We start from the raw sequence: 17,013 nt of genomic DNA, 5'->3' as shown, positions 1-17,013 counted from the left end.
GACAGGAATATTTATTAATATGAATTTTATTCCACAAAAATGCCTGCAACATATTTTCTTTTAAAATAGTTGCTCCTTGTTTTCGAGAACAATTTTTTTTAATTTAATAAATAAGATTTCCATTTTAGAACTACATGTACACAGCTTGCTGTTGATTTTGAATTGAGCGAATGTTGTAAATTAGTGAAATGTGTAAGGCTGCACCAAATTCAATGAAACTTGCTACATCTATGGATCATACAAAGATATATGGGAGTATTTTCAGTTCATCTCGGGTTATTAGTATTTTTTGTGTTCTCTTTGTTTTTGTTTTAAACTCTACCCCAAGGTTTAAGATACTTGGGTAACGATCCCTGGCCCGTAGATCTGTAACATACATTGTTGACTTCACAGGCCATTCATATAGCAATTTGCTGTTCAGTTTCCATTAAACTACAAATACAGACTTAAAAATGTCTAGTGAATTGATGTATGAAAAAATTAATGCTTGGTGCAATCAAAATGTCAAATTTGATCAAATAGTTGGAAATAAACCAGTGAAAATTTCACTGAGTGCTGCCTGGAAATATATTTGGTGCACACCCGGAACTAACTGTGACCTAACCTAAACACATTCAAAATAATATACAATGATACTATATCAATGTTTAATTGAAAATAAGTGAATGCACCATTAATTTGACGTATAAAACTGTGAAAATCGTACAATATTGACAACTTGAAGTCAATCAATCAAATAATGTTGATTAAATCCTTTTAAGAAGTCAAAATCATCTAAAAGAATTTTCTGGTAGAGAAAAATTTGTAGGTATACCGTATAGGAAACTTTGTAATTTCATTAATAAGTTGGCATATATATGAAACACCTGTTTTGAAAGCTGGGACAACAATAACTTGACCTTACAAAAACTACACACTTGGATTGTTAAATCAAGGGTGATGAGGCTACCTTGAATTTCAAGCCATACACTTGACATGGTTCATAAGTGTCTGTGATTAGCTTGAAATTCCAGCCACAAACCTGTCTCTGTAGTTGGCTGGAATTTCAAGCCACAAACCAGAGATGGTTCATAGGTCTCTGTGTAGGCTAGACTTTCAAGCCACAGACCTTAAAAATCACCCATATTATGCACAAAGTGGTGAAGAAAATTAGCCTATTTCCACTTTTTTGTGTATACAATGACCCTGAAATTGACCATTTGCAATGGTCAATGTATTTTGGACTCAGTGTTGATATGAGCACTAAAAGCAGACCTTTGTGTATATTGTCTTCTCCTATATTACTTGTAGATATGAGCACTAAAAGTAAACCTTTGTGTATATTTGTCTTCTCCTATATTACCTGTTGATATGAGCACTAAAAGTAAACCTTTGTATATATTGTCTTTTCCTATATTACCTGTAGATAGGAGCACTAAAAGTAAACCTTTGTGTATATTTGTCTTCTCCTATATTACATGTAGATATGAGCACTAAAAGTAAACCTTTGTGTATATTTGTCTTCTCCTATATTACCTGTAGATATGAGCACTAAAAGTTAACCTTTGTGTATATTGTCTTCTCCTATATTACTTGTAGATATGATGTTAAATGAAATTTGGAAGAAATAAATATGTCAAAGTGTCTGTGATACACTAATAGGCATGAAATGGCTGGACTTTGACTCTACTTATTGGTATGTTAACACTTTTAGTGAGTGAAGGTTGTGGTTGTGTGATCAAAACTTAGTGCGAATGACATTGTAGCAAATTAGTGTATTTGGCTGTATATGGCCATGGTTCTTTTTCCTACACTAAGGCATGTTTGCTTACATTTTTGGAATCATTATTCACTTACATTTTGTACATGTACCTACCCATCCCTGTTGTTACTTTTGTAAAATGCCTCATCATTTTACTGTTACTAAGGGCGTGGCCATATATAGTTACATGGAAAATTCCAAGGCAATGAGTCTGGCAGTCTTTGAGTTTAACTTGTCCACACACACACACACACACACACACACACACACACACACACACACACACACACACACACACACACAGACACAGACACAGACAGACAGGCAGACAGACACACACACAGACAGACAGGCAGATGGACAGACACAGCACCATGCCTTAGTTTACAGCACTACTGAATCTTTTCAGTTCATTTGAGGTAAAAAAATGAATAGAACAATGTAAACTGTGATAAACCAGGGGTGCCAATCAAGTCTACCCTCTGATAACCAGAATATGGCTAGTAAGTATTAAGTACGATGCATACCTATACATAATGTATACTGGAGCTGAACAGCACTCCTAGTGGCCAACCTACACAAACTTTTGTCTTTCTTGTAACCAGAATGTGTACTATGCATATTATTTTTTTTTACTATATATACTGGGTCTAGTTCTAGTTCTTGACTTACATGGTTTTTCAAAGCATTCATCTTCTTTATCAGGAATGTCTTCAGAGCATCTCTCTGTTCAACTTGGATAAACTTCAAGGCAACTTCTTCAAAAGATCTCTCAGTTAACGCATAGTACATTGCACTCTTTTCATAACTGAAAATAAGAAATACATTCTCGTAAACGAACAAAATAAGACATTAGATGAACAAAAATTACCTTTCGTCTACCTTAAACAGAGTCTACGTGACAAAAAGACATGGACACGTTACCACAATCACACAAAGAAATGGACACACTCACAGCAAGACATGGACACACTCACATTATCACACACAGACCGATTGTAACAATGACACGATTTATCTGAAGTTTGTTAAATGTTTGCCGAATAAAACGGCCAGTTGAAACTTCACGTTGCCATACGTACGGTTGTGTCCAGGGGGTTGTGTGTTCTGTTACAAACATGCCTTGTCAATACCTCGCGGTGGATGGACTTGCACGATCACAGAAACAAGTGTTATTATTTTACCCCTTTCATATACAATTGGCTAAAACACGTCAATATCATCGATATTATCGACATTGTATTGTATTCTGATAGAAACATTCTGATACATATCTCGGGAAACTAGTGCCTGTGGGCGGCACTGTACTTCAGAATCTGCAATCTACTCTGTAAACAAGGACAAGCCACTCAGTATTTCTTGCACCATTTCTATTTTAGAGCGGGAAAGATATATCAATCATAACGTCTTGAAATAAATTTGAAAATTACTGAAATCTTTATCCCACATTGGATATAATTTCTGAGCGACCAGGAATTACATCAGGGACGATATTGAAGTTGGTGATTGTCTAGGAATGCAAAAAAATTCAGTAAACAGTAATGTCGGGATGGTTTACTTGAGATCTTGGATGGAGTCATGGATTATTTATTGTCGTTGTTTTTAGTCAAGAAGTTGGCAGTACCAAGTACATGGAATTTACAAAACAGTAGTAAAGAGTTATTTATAGATTTCTATCAAAATATTTACAGCAATGAAGGGCTAAAATTAAAATTGTTCACACGAATATGTTTTCGCACTTATGTTTTCGATAGCAATATTTTTTGTCATCTATAAACGATCTGATAATACTGAAAGAAGTGAATCTATTCAATAGAAATATAGTGAACATGATATAAACTTACACCCAGACATTATTTTCGTGTTCAACGATCAAGAAAAATCTTCGCTCTCGCATCTAGACACACACTAAACCCCCCCCACACACACACCAAGAAATTCAGTTTTCCTTAAAAAGTTTATATTATTTCTTTGTCATGCAATGTTACAAATGTCACTGCCATTAAATCTGCAGTATGAAGTCTGTGACGCACGCCGAACTAAATGTTTCTACTTCCTGAAATCTTCGAAGTTTCGACTGTATATGGGAGTGCGTTACATGTATTTGACGTGACAGCTGTCAAAATGGCGGTCTGCGGTTGTTGGTAGTGGTGTTAAGCCGTTGTTAGTATATGTCCATGTCTGCGTGTGACTGTACGTTAGCTGTGTTGGTGTGTCCATGTCTGTGTATGATTGTTTAGTGCATGCATGCATGTCTGTGTATGGATTGTTAGTATATGTCCATGCATGTCTGTGTATGATTGTCTTAGTATGTTCATGTCTGTGTGATTGTGTTAGTATGTCCATGTCTATGTGTGATTGTGTTATATGTCCATGTCTGTGTGTGATTGTGTTATAGCGTGTCCATGTCTGTGTGATTGTTAGTATGTCCATGTCTATGTAATTGTGTTAGTATGTCCATGTCTATGTGTGATTGTGTTATATGTCCATGTCTGTGTGTGATTGTGTTATAGCGTGTCCATGTCTGTGTGATTGTTAGTATGTCCATGTCTATGTAATTGTGTTAGTATGTCCATGTCTATGTGTGATTATGTTAGTATGTCCATGTCTATGTGATTGTGTTAGTATGTCCATGTCTGTGTGTGATTGTGTTAGTATGTCCATGTCTGTGTGTGATTGTGTTAGTATGTCCATGTCTGTGTGTGATTGTGTTATAGCGTGTCCATGTCTGTGTGATTGTGTTAGTATGTCCATGTCTGTATGTGATTGTGTTAGTATGTCCATGTCTGTGTGTGATTGTGTTAGTATGTCCATGTCTGTGTGTGATTGTGTTATAGCGTGTCCATGTCTGTGTGATTGTGTTAGTATGTCCATGTCTATGTGATTGTGTTAGTATGTCCATGTCTGTGTGTGACTGTTAGTATATGTCCATGTCTGTGTGTGACTGTTAGTATATGTCCATGTCTGTGTGTGACTGTTAGTATATGTCACAGACAAATCTTCTTAATTGTCTGTGTATATGTCCATGTCTGTGTGTGACTGTTAGTATATGTCACAGACAAATCTTCTTAATTGTCTGTGTATATGTCCAATGTTTGTGTGTGATTGTTAATGTCCGTGCATGTCTGTGTATGATTGTGTTATGTACAGTATGTCCATGTCTGCGTGTGACTGTTAGTATGTCCATGTCTGCGTGTGACTGTTAGTATGTCCATGTCTGCGTGTGACTGTTAGTATGTCCATGTCTGCGTGTGACTGTTAGTATGTCCATGTCTGCGTGTGACTGTTTGTATGTCCATGTCTGTGTGTGTGACTGTTAGTATGTCCATGTCTGTGTGTGACTATAGTATAGCTGTGTTGGTGTGTCCATGTCTGTGTATGATTGTTAGTATATGTCCATGCATGTCTGTGTGTGATTGTGTTAAGTATGTCGTCTGTGTGTGATTGTGTTAGTATGTCCATGTCTGTGTCGGACTGTTAGTACCGGTATGTCCATGTCTGTGTGTGATTGTGTTACATTGTATTGTGTCCAATGTTGGTGTGTTAATGTGTCTGTGTGTGATTATGTTAAAGTGTACATGCAAAGGGTGATACTTTTTTTCGTCATTATGTTCATTTTGCCATAAAAATAAAGGACTGCTTTGTGACAGTATAGAATAGCTCTGACATGAGAAATTGTGTGAAAAAATACCACCAATGGTGTTGTAGCACAACTGTACAGTGTTTAAAAATGTTTATCCATATGCTAGTCAATGCTAACAATAAGTGAATGCTGAATGACTATCCAGTTGCCTATCCAACCATGTTGCTATCTTTATATGCTATCATTTGGCTGTTGCTATGGGCGTGGTCATGTTGTTAGATATATTTGCATACATTATTGTATGTTTTTGTTCACTTGTGTATGAATTCCTGATATTATCTTTGCAATACACATGATCATTTGGCTGTTGCTATGAGTGTGGTCTTGTTGCTAGGCATATTTACATACATTTTTTGAATGTTTATTCAATTGTCTATTTATCCCCGTTGTTATATTTGTGAAATACATGACCGTTTGGCTGTTGCTATGGGCATGGTCATGGTTGCTAGGGTATTTGCATACATTTTTTTTGAATGTTTACTCAATTGCCTACCAGATGATGTTGTTATTTTACCAAAATATACTGCCATTTGGTTGTTGCTAAGGGCGTGGTCATAGTCGCTAGGGCCAATTTTGTCAAAATGTGCAGAATAACACTTTCAGAAACATCTCACCCAATTTCAGACTCGGTGACCAAGTACTTTTTGAGACATAAGTTTTTGACCAAAATTGAACTTTTTTACACCTAATTTGCATATCAGTCATGGAATCATGGTATGCTTAATATTTCTTCGTCCATACATCCCTAGATGCATTTCCATTAAATTTCAGCCCAATTTGCTCAGTAGTTTTGGAATTAAAGACACATTTTAGCCCTAATTTGCATATCAGTGATGGAATCATCATGTCATAAACAAATCTTACTTTACACCCCCTTAAGAATGTTCCCACCAAATTTCGCACCAATCTGCCCAGTAGTTTCTGAGTTTAAGTTTTTTACCAAAAATCACATTTTTTGACCCAAATCACACACCTGTGATGCGATCATTTTGATTTGAACAATTTCCCAACTAGACACCCAAGGTAATGGACCCATCAACTATCATGGCAATCGGTTCAGCGTTGTTTGTTTACACACACACACACACACACACATCCACACACACACACACACAGACAGACAGACGCCGGGCGATCCCTATAGCACTACTGAACAAGTTCAGTTGTGCTAAAAATGAGCCACTCTAGGCTCAGCCACAGAGCCCCTCAGGAAGTACTTCTCATTTGCATATAAATAGATTTTGGAACATCGTGACGTCACTTGAGGAACACAAACGTCTTCGTCAGTTTATCTTTTCGCCAGAACACGACGTTGAATATTCGTCAGATGCCTCAAGTGTAGAGCAATACACTCCAGCATTAACATCTGATGGTGTGATTTAGACAAATTCAACGTCCACTAGCAGTAAAGATAGTTCCTCTGGCAGTGAATGAGTGAGGAAGGTGGTGGTCAACCACAGAGACTGAACGACACTGCTTTATAAGGTTTTTTTTCGATGTAAATTTCACAGAAAAATGTAGTCATGGCTTGTACACATTATGTGTAATAACTGTGTTTAAATAATCCATCATGCAAGTTTAGTGCTTGTGTTCTGACTATGCCTTGCTGTCTTGTACCGCAACATGGACCATCCATCGTATTGTTTACGTCCTAGTGAAGCCGTATTGTTTACATAAAGTGAAGGCTGTTATCAGCGTCTTTTGTTGACATAACTATTCAATGGGTGGAAAACAGCTCCCACAGACAATCTAATTGAAATGAAAATTATCTTTTATATTTCCATACCCATCGATCATACAGAGATTGGATGAAAATGGTTTCACAAGAAGTCAACACAACAGAATGAGTTCCCCCACAATATTGTCTCAAGTTGTTCAGATGTAGCATGTGCCGTAATAGTACATTCTATGACCATTCAAAATCTTCGCGAAAGTAGACCCACAAATTCGTTTGAGCAGAACGTTTGTTGGATAGCTATCCCTTTTGAAAACTATATGTACACGCACTTTATTTCATTTTTTTACTGTGTTCATTACCATCCACACAGTGACATGAAGTGGTTTCATCTTCTTTCAAAACACAAAACAATGGAAACAAAAATGGCATTATAATTAGCGTTGCATCTTTTTATTTTGATAAGATTGCGACAGTATGTGCATGTGATGTATCACGATCGACTCTCAGCAACATGGAAATCAAAACATACAGTCGGACTACGTATTGTTTCCAAAAAATTCCTATCGTACTGAAAATATTTTATGAAGCTAACTTGCTTTCTTGATTCGTGAAACATCATTTCAAATTATTTTATATGTTTTCCTTGTTTTTCGCTTGGATCATGGCTACACCGGTGGCGTGGAGAACCCCAGCCCTGATAACATTACTGGCTTTCACTGTATGGCGTCACTGTCCATTTTTTACAGCATGGTTTCAACTGCCTTCACCCGTTACCTACTCAGTTATATCACTCGGAAATGTGTGTAGGGTGATCGTTTCACTACGGGTGCTGCCGACAAAACACTGAGGAACCATTGTTGCCGGAAGACTAAACTGGTACACAACAAAATGTACAGTTACAGATAATACTAGCGTAATTAGTAATTCATAAGTAAACATTGCACAAAGGCTTAGAAGGCTTTTGTAACATATGGGACCTCGACACCATTCATGAGCTGGCTGAGGTGCCGAAGTTAGTCGAACCATAGGGGATTAAGGGGGCAAGTATTTTTGCAACTTTCTTGCCAATGCGCATAATATTTAGAGGTATGAATGCAATTTCTTTAATTTTTATGGCAAAATAAACATAATAATGAAAAAATTATCAACCTTTGCATGTACACGTTAATGTCCATGTCTGTGTGTGATTATGTTAGTATGTCCATGTCTGTGTGTATCTGTTGCAGTGTTAGTATGTCCATGTCTGTGTGTGATTGTGTTAGTATGTCCATGTCTGTGTATAATTGTGTTAGTATGTCCATGTCTGTGTGTTATTGTGTTAGTATGTCCATGTCTGTGTGTTATTGTGTTAGTTTAATGTTTGTGTGTGTGACTGTTAGCTGTGTTGATGTCCATGTCTGTGTATAATTATGTTACTTTGTCCATGTCTGTGTGTGTGTGTGTGTGTGTGTGATTGTGTTAGTATGTCCATGTCTGTGTGTGATTGTGTTATATGTCCATGTCTGTGTGTGATTGTGTTATAGCGTGTCCATATTTGTGTGTGACTGTTACGGTGTGTGCATGTCTGTGTGACCGTTTGTATGTCCATGTCTGTGTGTTATTGTGTTAGTTGAATGTTTGTGTGTGACTGTTAAGTCCATGTCTGTGTGTGTGACTGTTAGCTGTGTTGATGTCCATGTCTGTGTATAATTATGTTTAACTTAGTTTGTCCATGTCTGTGTGTATGTGATTGTGTTAGTATGTCCATGTCTGTGTGTGATTGTGCATTGTGGGTGGAGGGTCTATGGATTGTTTAATTTGATAACAAGCCATTTAGACAATGCTGGTTCGTATGTACGAGTTCTTTTTATGGATTTTTCATCAGCTTTTAATACTATATCCAACCACATTTGTTGTTACAGCGACTATTAGATATGAATACTAGTCATAACATTGTACTCTGGGTGAAGGAGTTTTTACACGACCGGCCACAGCGTGTCAATGTAGAGGGAGGAATTTTATCAGAGGAGATCATCCTAAATACAGGGGTACCCCAGGGTTGTGTTCTTTCGCCAGTTTTGTTTTCCATCTATACAAACGAAATGTCATGCACAAATTCAATATTAAGTTTGGTTAAATATGCAGACGACATGGATCTTGTGGGTTGTCTTAAAGATGAGTTCACCCTATCACAGTATTATGTTCAGATTGAGCTTGGTTCAAACAAAGTTTTCTCAAGCTCAATGTTGGAAAAACGAAAGAATTAGTGTGCGATAAAAGACAGGGGAAAGAAATGCCAGATGCAATTACCTTTGACAACGAAGTGGTTGAGATAGTGAATTTCTTTAAATATCTTGGTACTGACATTGACAACAAGCTGTTTTTCAAGGAAAATACAGACTTGATTTACAAAAAATCGCAACAACGATTGTTTCTGCTCGGGAAGCTGAAAAGTTTCAACGTTAGCCAATGTATACTTGAAAGGGTTTATAGAAGCTTAATAGAAAGTGTGCTGAGCTTATATATTGCCACATGGTATGGAAATCTGACCATGACAAGTAGAAATAAACTCAGCCGTGTTATTAATACAGCATCCAAACTCATAGGAACTCAGCAAATTCAATTATCAGAATTATACCATAATTCCACCAAGAGGATAACACGTGGGATATTTAAAGACAAGACACATCCCCTTAATCAATACTTTGAAAAACTCCCCTCTGGTTGCAGATTTCGCGTACCAAAAGCACTGAGAGGAATTTTTATAAACGTTCTTTTATTCCATCAGCAATTTCAATTTTAAATTCCAGGGAACTTTAACTTCACGTTTATGTCGTTTTTATAGCTGTTATCTCATCTAATTCCCATTTTAACTAGCTGTTGATCAGCATTGTCTCCGTAATTTTTAGCCTGTCTTGTTGTTTTTTATGTTCCTTGATTATTGTATGTCAATCTTTGACCTGAGTGACTGAAAGCGATTTACACTCTGTGGACAATAAAGATTATTTCTATTCTATTGTGTTAGCATGTCAATGTCTGTGTGTGATTGTGTTAGTGTGTCCATGTCTGTGTGTGATTGTGTTAGTATGTCCCTGTCTGTGTTACTGTTAGTGTGTCCATGTCTGTGTGTGATTGCATGTGTTCATGTAACAAAGAATTCAAAATCGGAACAGTTGCGGGGCAAAGTGCTAGATCTAGCACTTCGCCACTTTTTGACAAAGTGCTAGATCTAGCACTTTAGTGAAAACTGACGATATCGGCAAACATTTAACAAACTTCAGATAAATCGTGTCGTTGTTACAATCGGCCAAAGATAAGTTTTGGAGTCGATCATGCGCCACACGACCACGTACACGGACTACTGACATGACGCATGTATGTGACGTTTATCGATGCGAACGACCACGTTATATCAAGCCGTTGGAGGCGCTTCGTTGTTTACAGTCCCGCACTTCGTTGTTTTCTGGCGAAGTGCTAGATCTAGCACTTCGGCGAAAACTGACGAAGTGCTAGATCTAGCACTTTGTCAAAAAGTGGCGAAGTGCTAGATCTAGCACTTTGCCCCGCAACTGTTCAATTTTGGACCATTTAGCTACCTCACATAGTCACACATTGACTAACACAATACATATATGTTATTTGCCAAATACCGTTCCATATCTTACTGCGAGAGGTAATTTTTCTGGTAACAAGTCATTGAGAATGACATAGTCCCCGCTATAATTGGGTTTTAAGGTATTATCACTACTCTGATCACGCAACAACATTTGTGAACCTAAAACAAACAGACTTAGTGATATGTTGTGTGTGCTTGTTGGACATGGAATATGCCTCCAACAATAAAGGATTGGTTGGGTATGGGGGATCATATCAAAATGAAAATGGAGTCTGAGTTATGGCTTTGGACATGGAAAATTCACAAACAAAATGGCTGCCAGGCAGCCATATTGGATCGTATCACGACGAAAATGGATATGCACATGTATGTCATAGAACGCTGTCCTAATACCAACTTTGAATGAGATCTGTTTAAGCATGTCTGAGTTATGGCTTTGGACATGGAAAATTCACAAACAAAATGGTTGCCAGGCAGCCATATTGGATCGTATCACGACGAAAATGGATATGCACATGTATGTCATAGAACACTGTCCTAATGCCAACTTTGAATGAGATCTGTTAAAGCATGTCTGAGTTATGGCTTTAGACAGGGAAGATTCGCAAAGAAAATGGTTGCTAGGCAGTCATATTGGATCGTATCATAAAACAAATTGACGTGCATATGTATGCCATAGCATGTTGCCCCTGTACCAAGTTTGAAAAAAATCAGTCCAGGCATCTCCAAGAAACGGCTCCGGACGGACGGACGGACGGACGGACGGATAGATGGATGGACCGACAGACGGACGGACGGACGGACAGACGGAACCCAATCCATAAGTCCCAGTTCCGGACTTCGTCCGCGGGGACTAATAACGGAGAGCCGGAGGCGAGCCGTTATACCAGAAAAATTAAGTCGAGCAGCAAGATATGGAACAGTATTTGGTAAATAACATACTTATACATCACCTGCGACTATGAATTCATTTTGAAAGTTTAAAAATGCTGTTTCATTTTAAAATAAAATCACTTCTGTGATATACTGTTGAACGTCGTATCATGCACCTCTCTGGTAACTGCAATGCGGTTGTTTACACATCAGCCTTAACTTTATCATCCAATCAGAGTGAGCGTTTGCTCAGTAGTATGATGTAATGTTTACTATTTGCATATCACTCAGTGATATATTCAAACTTATAACCATCAGCTGAAAAATGAGTGCGTCTTTGTTTTGCGTACTGTATTCCATTAAATGTACAGAAATGTTCGTGATATGCTTTCTTGTTCTAGTTAAGCAAAAATTGCACCCTCTGTGGTGGTAATTTTCATATCCTCCATAAATTTAGGAATTCATGTTTACGACCGCGTGTTTGCATCACTGGACTTTCGCCGTTCTGTGTGGAATTTTTGACTATTTCCCTGTGACATGAAAAGTACAGTTCAAAGACTTGTTACAATGTATACAACGGTGATATTTTGTTCGGTTGACAATAAATTTGGCATTGGAAATGCTGGTTACAGCTCGATCTCTAGTTGTCTGCTAGATTTGTTTACAAGGGGACGTGCAGGGATCACGTGATACAACAAGCAAAAATACGACTGTTGGTGAAAAATACGCCTGTGTATCTGCAGGGCTCTCGACCAATCAGAATGCGAGATTGGTTACAGGTAACGTATAAATACACGCACATAATTATATGCATCAATGTACAAGGAATAAATTCATAAACATTCACCCATTCCAGTTTGTGTTTATTAAATGTGGGTCTCCGATGTGAACAGATTAAGATTCAAATTTGAAATTCTTTAACTTGTCGCTTTCTTTCCTGGACAGGACATATAGCAAGAAATGAGTCTGATATAAAGGATAAATATTACTTACCTTTTATCATTGAAAAAATATTCAGCCTGTTTTGTTAAGACTTTGTCCATGTTAACTGGGTTATCTTTAGAATATTGTTTGGCGGATTCAAAATCTCCTTTGTCCAGATACATCTGCCACACATCTCTGACAAAAAAAGAAGAAGCAAACTTTCTAGTATACGTATAGCTTGTAATGTCTATGTAGTATAGTTTGTAATGTCTATATAAGTATAGTTTGTAATGTCTATGTAGTATAGTTTGTAATGTCTATGTAAGTATAGTTTGTAATGTCTATGTAGTGTAGTTTGTAATGTTTATGTAAGTATAGTTTGTAATGTCTATGTAAGTATAGTTTGTAATGTCTATGTAGTATAGTTTGTAATGTCTAAGTAGTATAGTTTGGAATGTCTATGTAGTATAGTTTGTAATGTCTATGTAAGTATAGTTTGTAAAGTCTATGTAAGCATAGTTTGCAACATGGCATATTTATGTAGTATAGTTTGTAATGTCTATAGTTTGTAATTTTAAATAGACATTACAAATTTAATTTTAACAACTTTAATTTAAAAACAAACACAATGACCCCCACATTTATTTTGTCATTTCAGAGAGAGGAGAAATTTTAAAGATTTTACAGAATAAATGTGTCCCCGAAGGCGCGCTCTACCTCGTGTAAGTCACCAACAATGTTATGACATGATTTTGCACAATATTCTTTTTATACTACTTCATGGTGATTATACTGAAAGATGGATACTAGATAAAGATTCAAATTTATTTCAAGACGTTACGATTGATATATCTTTCCCAGTGTAAAATAGGCATGGTACAAGAAATATCGAGTGGCCGGCTTTTCTAAAAATAACATGTACATTTTCGTGAGTTCGAGAGTCTGAGTGATCTGGCTCTTTGTAGATCTTACTTGCGTCCTCTCCCCCATTGCCTTGAAATATTACGTGTCTAATGTCTGATTGGGATACACGTTCAGACATCGGTTGTATAATGTACTAGTATTTTATTTCATAACTTGACTATAAACATATGGTGAGCTTCCCATTACAGTTGTAATATTGCCTGGAAATTTCACTGAAAACGTTGTGCCACAACCTTGTCAACACGAGTCCGGGGGTCCTGCACGCTCATACGGTAATTGAATATGTGGTCTATACTTCAACAACGATACTGACGTCGGTCACGTCCGGCACACTTTGATCAAGACTGGTTGTGCTTTGTTGTAAATAGAGTACAGTACTTTGGTGAATGTTCAACCCTGAACTAGGCCTGATTCATATTAGGCTGAAAAAATATATATTTGTTTTTTTGAAAAAAATTGGTCTGATCTTGTACCATATGAGGTGTCACACGGGATCTTCCATCCACGTCTTTGGAGGCGCCATACGCGCACTTTGCTGTTTTTTGCAAAGTGCTCGATCGAGCACTTTATCGAGCACTTTGACAATTTTTCCACCTTTACATACCTCTTAGTAATGTCTACGTAAGTACAGTTTGTAATGTGTATGTAGTGTAGTTTGTAATATCTACATGTTGTATGTAGTATAGTTAGTAATGTCTATGTTGTATAGTTTGTAATGTCTATGTAGTAGAGTTTGTAATGTCTATGTAAGTATAGTTTGTAATGTCTACATGTAGTATATAGTTTGTAATGTCTATGTAGTATAGTTTGTAATGTCTATGTAAGTATAGTTTGTAATGTCTACATGTTGTATGTAGTAGTTTGTAATGTCTACGTAAGTACAGTTTGTAATGTCTATGTAGTGTAGTTTGTAATGTCTATGTAGTATAGTTTGTAATGTCTATGTAGTATAGTTTGTAATGTCTATGTAAGTATAGTTTGTAATGTCTACCTGTTGTATGTAGTATAGTTTGTAATGTCTACATGTAGTATAGTTTGTAATGTCTATGTAAGTATAGTTTGTAATGTCTATGTAAGTATAGTTTGTAATGTCTACATGTTGTATGTAGTATAGTTTGTAATGTCTATGTAGTGTAGTTTGTAATGTCTAATATGTAGTATAGTTTGTAATGTCTATGTAAGTATAGTTTGTAATGTCTACATGTTGTATGTAGTATAGTTTGTAATGTCTATGTAGTGTAGTTTGTAATGTCTAATATGTAGTATAGTTTGTAATGTCTATGTAAGTATAGTTTGTAATGTCTATGTAGCATAGTTTGTAATGTCGTGTAAGTCACCAACAATGTTATGACATGATTTTGCACAATATTCTTTTTATACTACTTCATGGTGATTATACTGAAAGATGGATACTAGATAAAGATTCAAATTTATTTCAAGACGTTACGATTGATATATCTTTCCCAGTGTAAAATAGGCATGGTACAAGAAATATCGAGTGGCCGGCTTTTCTAAAAATAACATGTACATTTTCGTGAGTTCGAGAGTCTGAGTGATCTGGCTCTTTGTAGATCTTACTTGCGTCCTCTCCCCCATTGCCTTGAAATATTACGTGTCTAATGTCTGATTGGGATACACGTTCAGACATCGGTTGTATAATGTACTAGTATTTTATTTCATAACTTGACTATAAACATATGGTGAGCTTCCCATTACAGTTGTAATATTGCCTGGAAATTTCACTGAAAACGTTGTGCCACAACCTTGTCAACACGAGTCCGGGGGTCCTGCACGCTCATACGGTAATTGAATATGTGGTCTATACTTCAACAACGATACTGACGTCGGTCACGTCCGGCACACTTTGATCAAGACTGGTTGTGCTTTGTTGTAAATAGAGTACAGTACTTTGGTGAATGTTCAACCCTGAACTAGGCCTGATTCATATTAGGCTGAAAAAATATATATTTGTTTTTTTGAAAAAAATTGGTCTGATCTTGTACCATATGAGGTGTCACACGGGATCTTCCATCCACGTCTTTGGAGGCGCCATACGCGCACTTTGCTGTTTTTTGCAAAGTGCTCGATCGAGCACTTTATCGAGCACTTTGACAATTTTTCCACCTTTACATACCTCTTAGTAATGTCTACGTAAGTACAGTTTGTAATGTGTATGTAGTGTAGTTTGTAATATCTACATGTTGTATGTAGTATAGTTAGTAATGTCTATGTTGTATAGTTTGTAATGTCTATGTAGTAGAGTTTGTAATGTCTATGTAAGTATAGTTTGTAATGTCTACATGTAGTATATAGTTTGTAATGTCTATGTAGTATAGTTTGTAATGTCTATGTAAGTATAGTTTGTAATGTCTACATGTTGTATGTAGTAGTTTGTAATGTCTACGTAAGTACAGTTTGTAATGTCTATGTAGTATAGTTTGTAATGTCTATGTAGTATAGTTTGTAATGTCTATGTAAGTATAGTTTGTAATGTCTACCTGTTGTATGTAGTATAGTTTGTAATGTCTACATGTAGTATAGTTTGTAATGTCTATGTAAGTATAGTTTGTAATGTCTATGTAGTATAGTTTGTAATGTCTATGTAAGTATAGTTTGTAATGTCTACCTGTTGTATGTAGTATAGTTTGTAATGTCTACATGTAGTATAGTTTGTAATGTCTATGTAAGTATAGTTTGTAATGTCTACATGTTGTATGTAGTATAGTTTGTAATGTCTATGTAGTGTAGTTTGTAATGTCTAATATGTAGTATAGTTTGTAATGTCTATGTAAGTATAGTTTGTAATGTCTACATGTTGTATGTAGTATAGTTTGTAATGTCTATGTAGTGTAGTTTGTAATGTCTAATATGTAGTATAGTTTGTAATGTCTATGTAAGTATAGTTTGTAATGTCTATGTAGCATAGTTTGTAATGTCTAATATGTAGTATAGTTTGTAATGTCTATGTAAGTATAGTTTGTAATGTCTACATGTTGTATGTAGTATAGTTTGTAATGTCTATGTAGTGTAGTTTGTATTGTCTATGTAGTGTAGTTTGTAATGTCTATGTAGTATAGTTTGTAATGTCTATGTAGTATAGTTTGCAATGTCTATGTAAGTAGTTTGTAATGTCTATGTAAGTATAGTTTGTAATGTCTATGTAGTATAGTTTGTAATGTCTATGTAAGTAGTTTGTAATGTCTATGTAGTATAGTTTGTAATGTCTATGTAAGTAGTTTGTAATGTCTATGTAGTATAGTTTGTAATGTCTATGTAAGTAGTTTGTAATGTCTATGTAGTATATAGTTTGTAATGTCTATGTAAGTATAGTTTGTAATGTCTATATGTAGTATATAGTTTGTAATGTCTATGTTAGTATAGTTTGTAATGTCTACATGTTGTATGTAGTAGTTTGTAATGTCTACGTAAGTACAGTTTGTAATGTCTATGTAGTATAGTTTGTAATGTCTATGTAGTATAGTTTGTAATGTCTATGTAGTATAGTTTGTAATGTCTACATGTTTTATAGTTTGTAATATCTACATGTTGTATGTAGTATAGTTAGTAATGTCTATGTAGTATAGTTTGTAATGTCTATGTAGTGTAGTTTGTAACGTCTATGTAAGTATAGTTTG

General features: G+C 36.0%; 1 protein-coding gene across 5 annotated transcripts in view; it reads right to left on the bottom strand.

Moving 5' to 3' along the window:
- Positions 1-17,013, bottom strand: part of LOC144433597 (vacuolar protein sorting-associated protein 18 homolog) — a 320,975-nt gene that overhangs the window by 116,441 nt on the left and 187,521 nt on the right. For all 5 annotated transcript variants that reach the window (XM_078121923.1, XM_078121926.1, XM_078121925.1 and 2 more), the window contains 2 exons: positions 12,524-12,649; positions 2,414-2,549 (listed from right to left, as the gene is read on the bottom strand). In XM_078121923.1, the coding sequence (XP_077978049.1) occupies positions 2,414-2,549; positions 12,524-12,649 (262 nt within the window). The remainder of the gene's footprint in view (positions 1-2,413; positions 2,550-12,523; positions 12,650-17,013) is intronic.

This window comes from Glandiceps talaboti, chromosome 4, assembly GCF_964340395.1.
Source record: "Glandiceps talaboti chromosome 4, keGlaTala1.1, whole genome shotgun sequence".
NCBI lineage: Eukaryota > Metazoa > Hemichordata > Enteropneusta > Spengelidae > Glandiceps > Glandiceps talaboti.
Note: the sequence above shows the minus strand (reverse complement) of the source record. Positions and strands in the feature narration are given on the sequence as shown.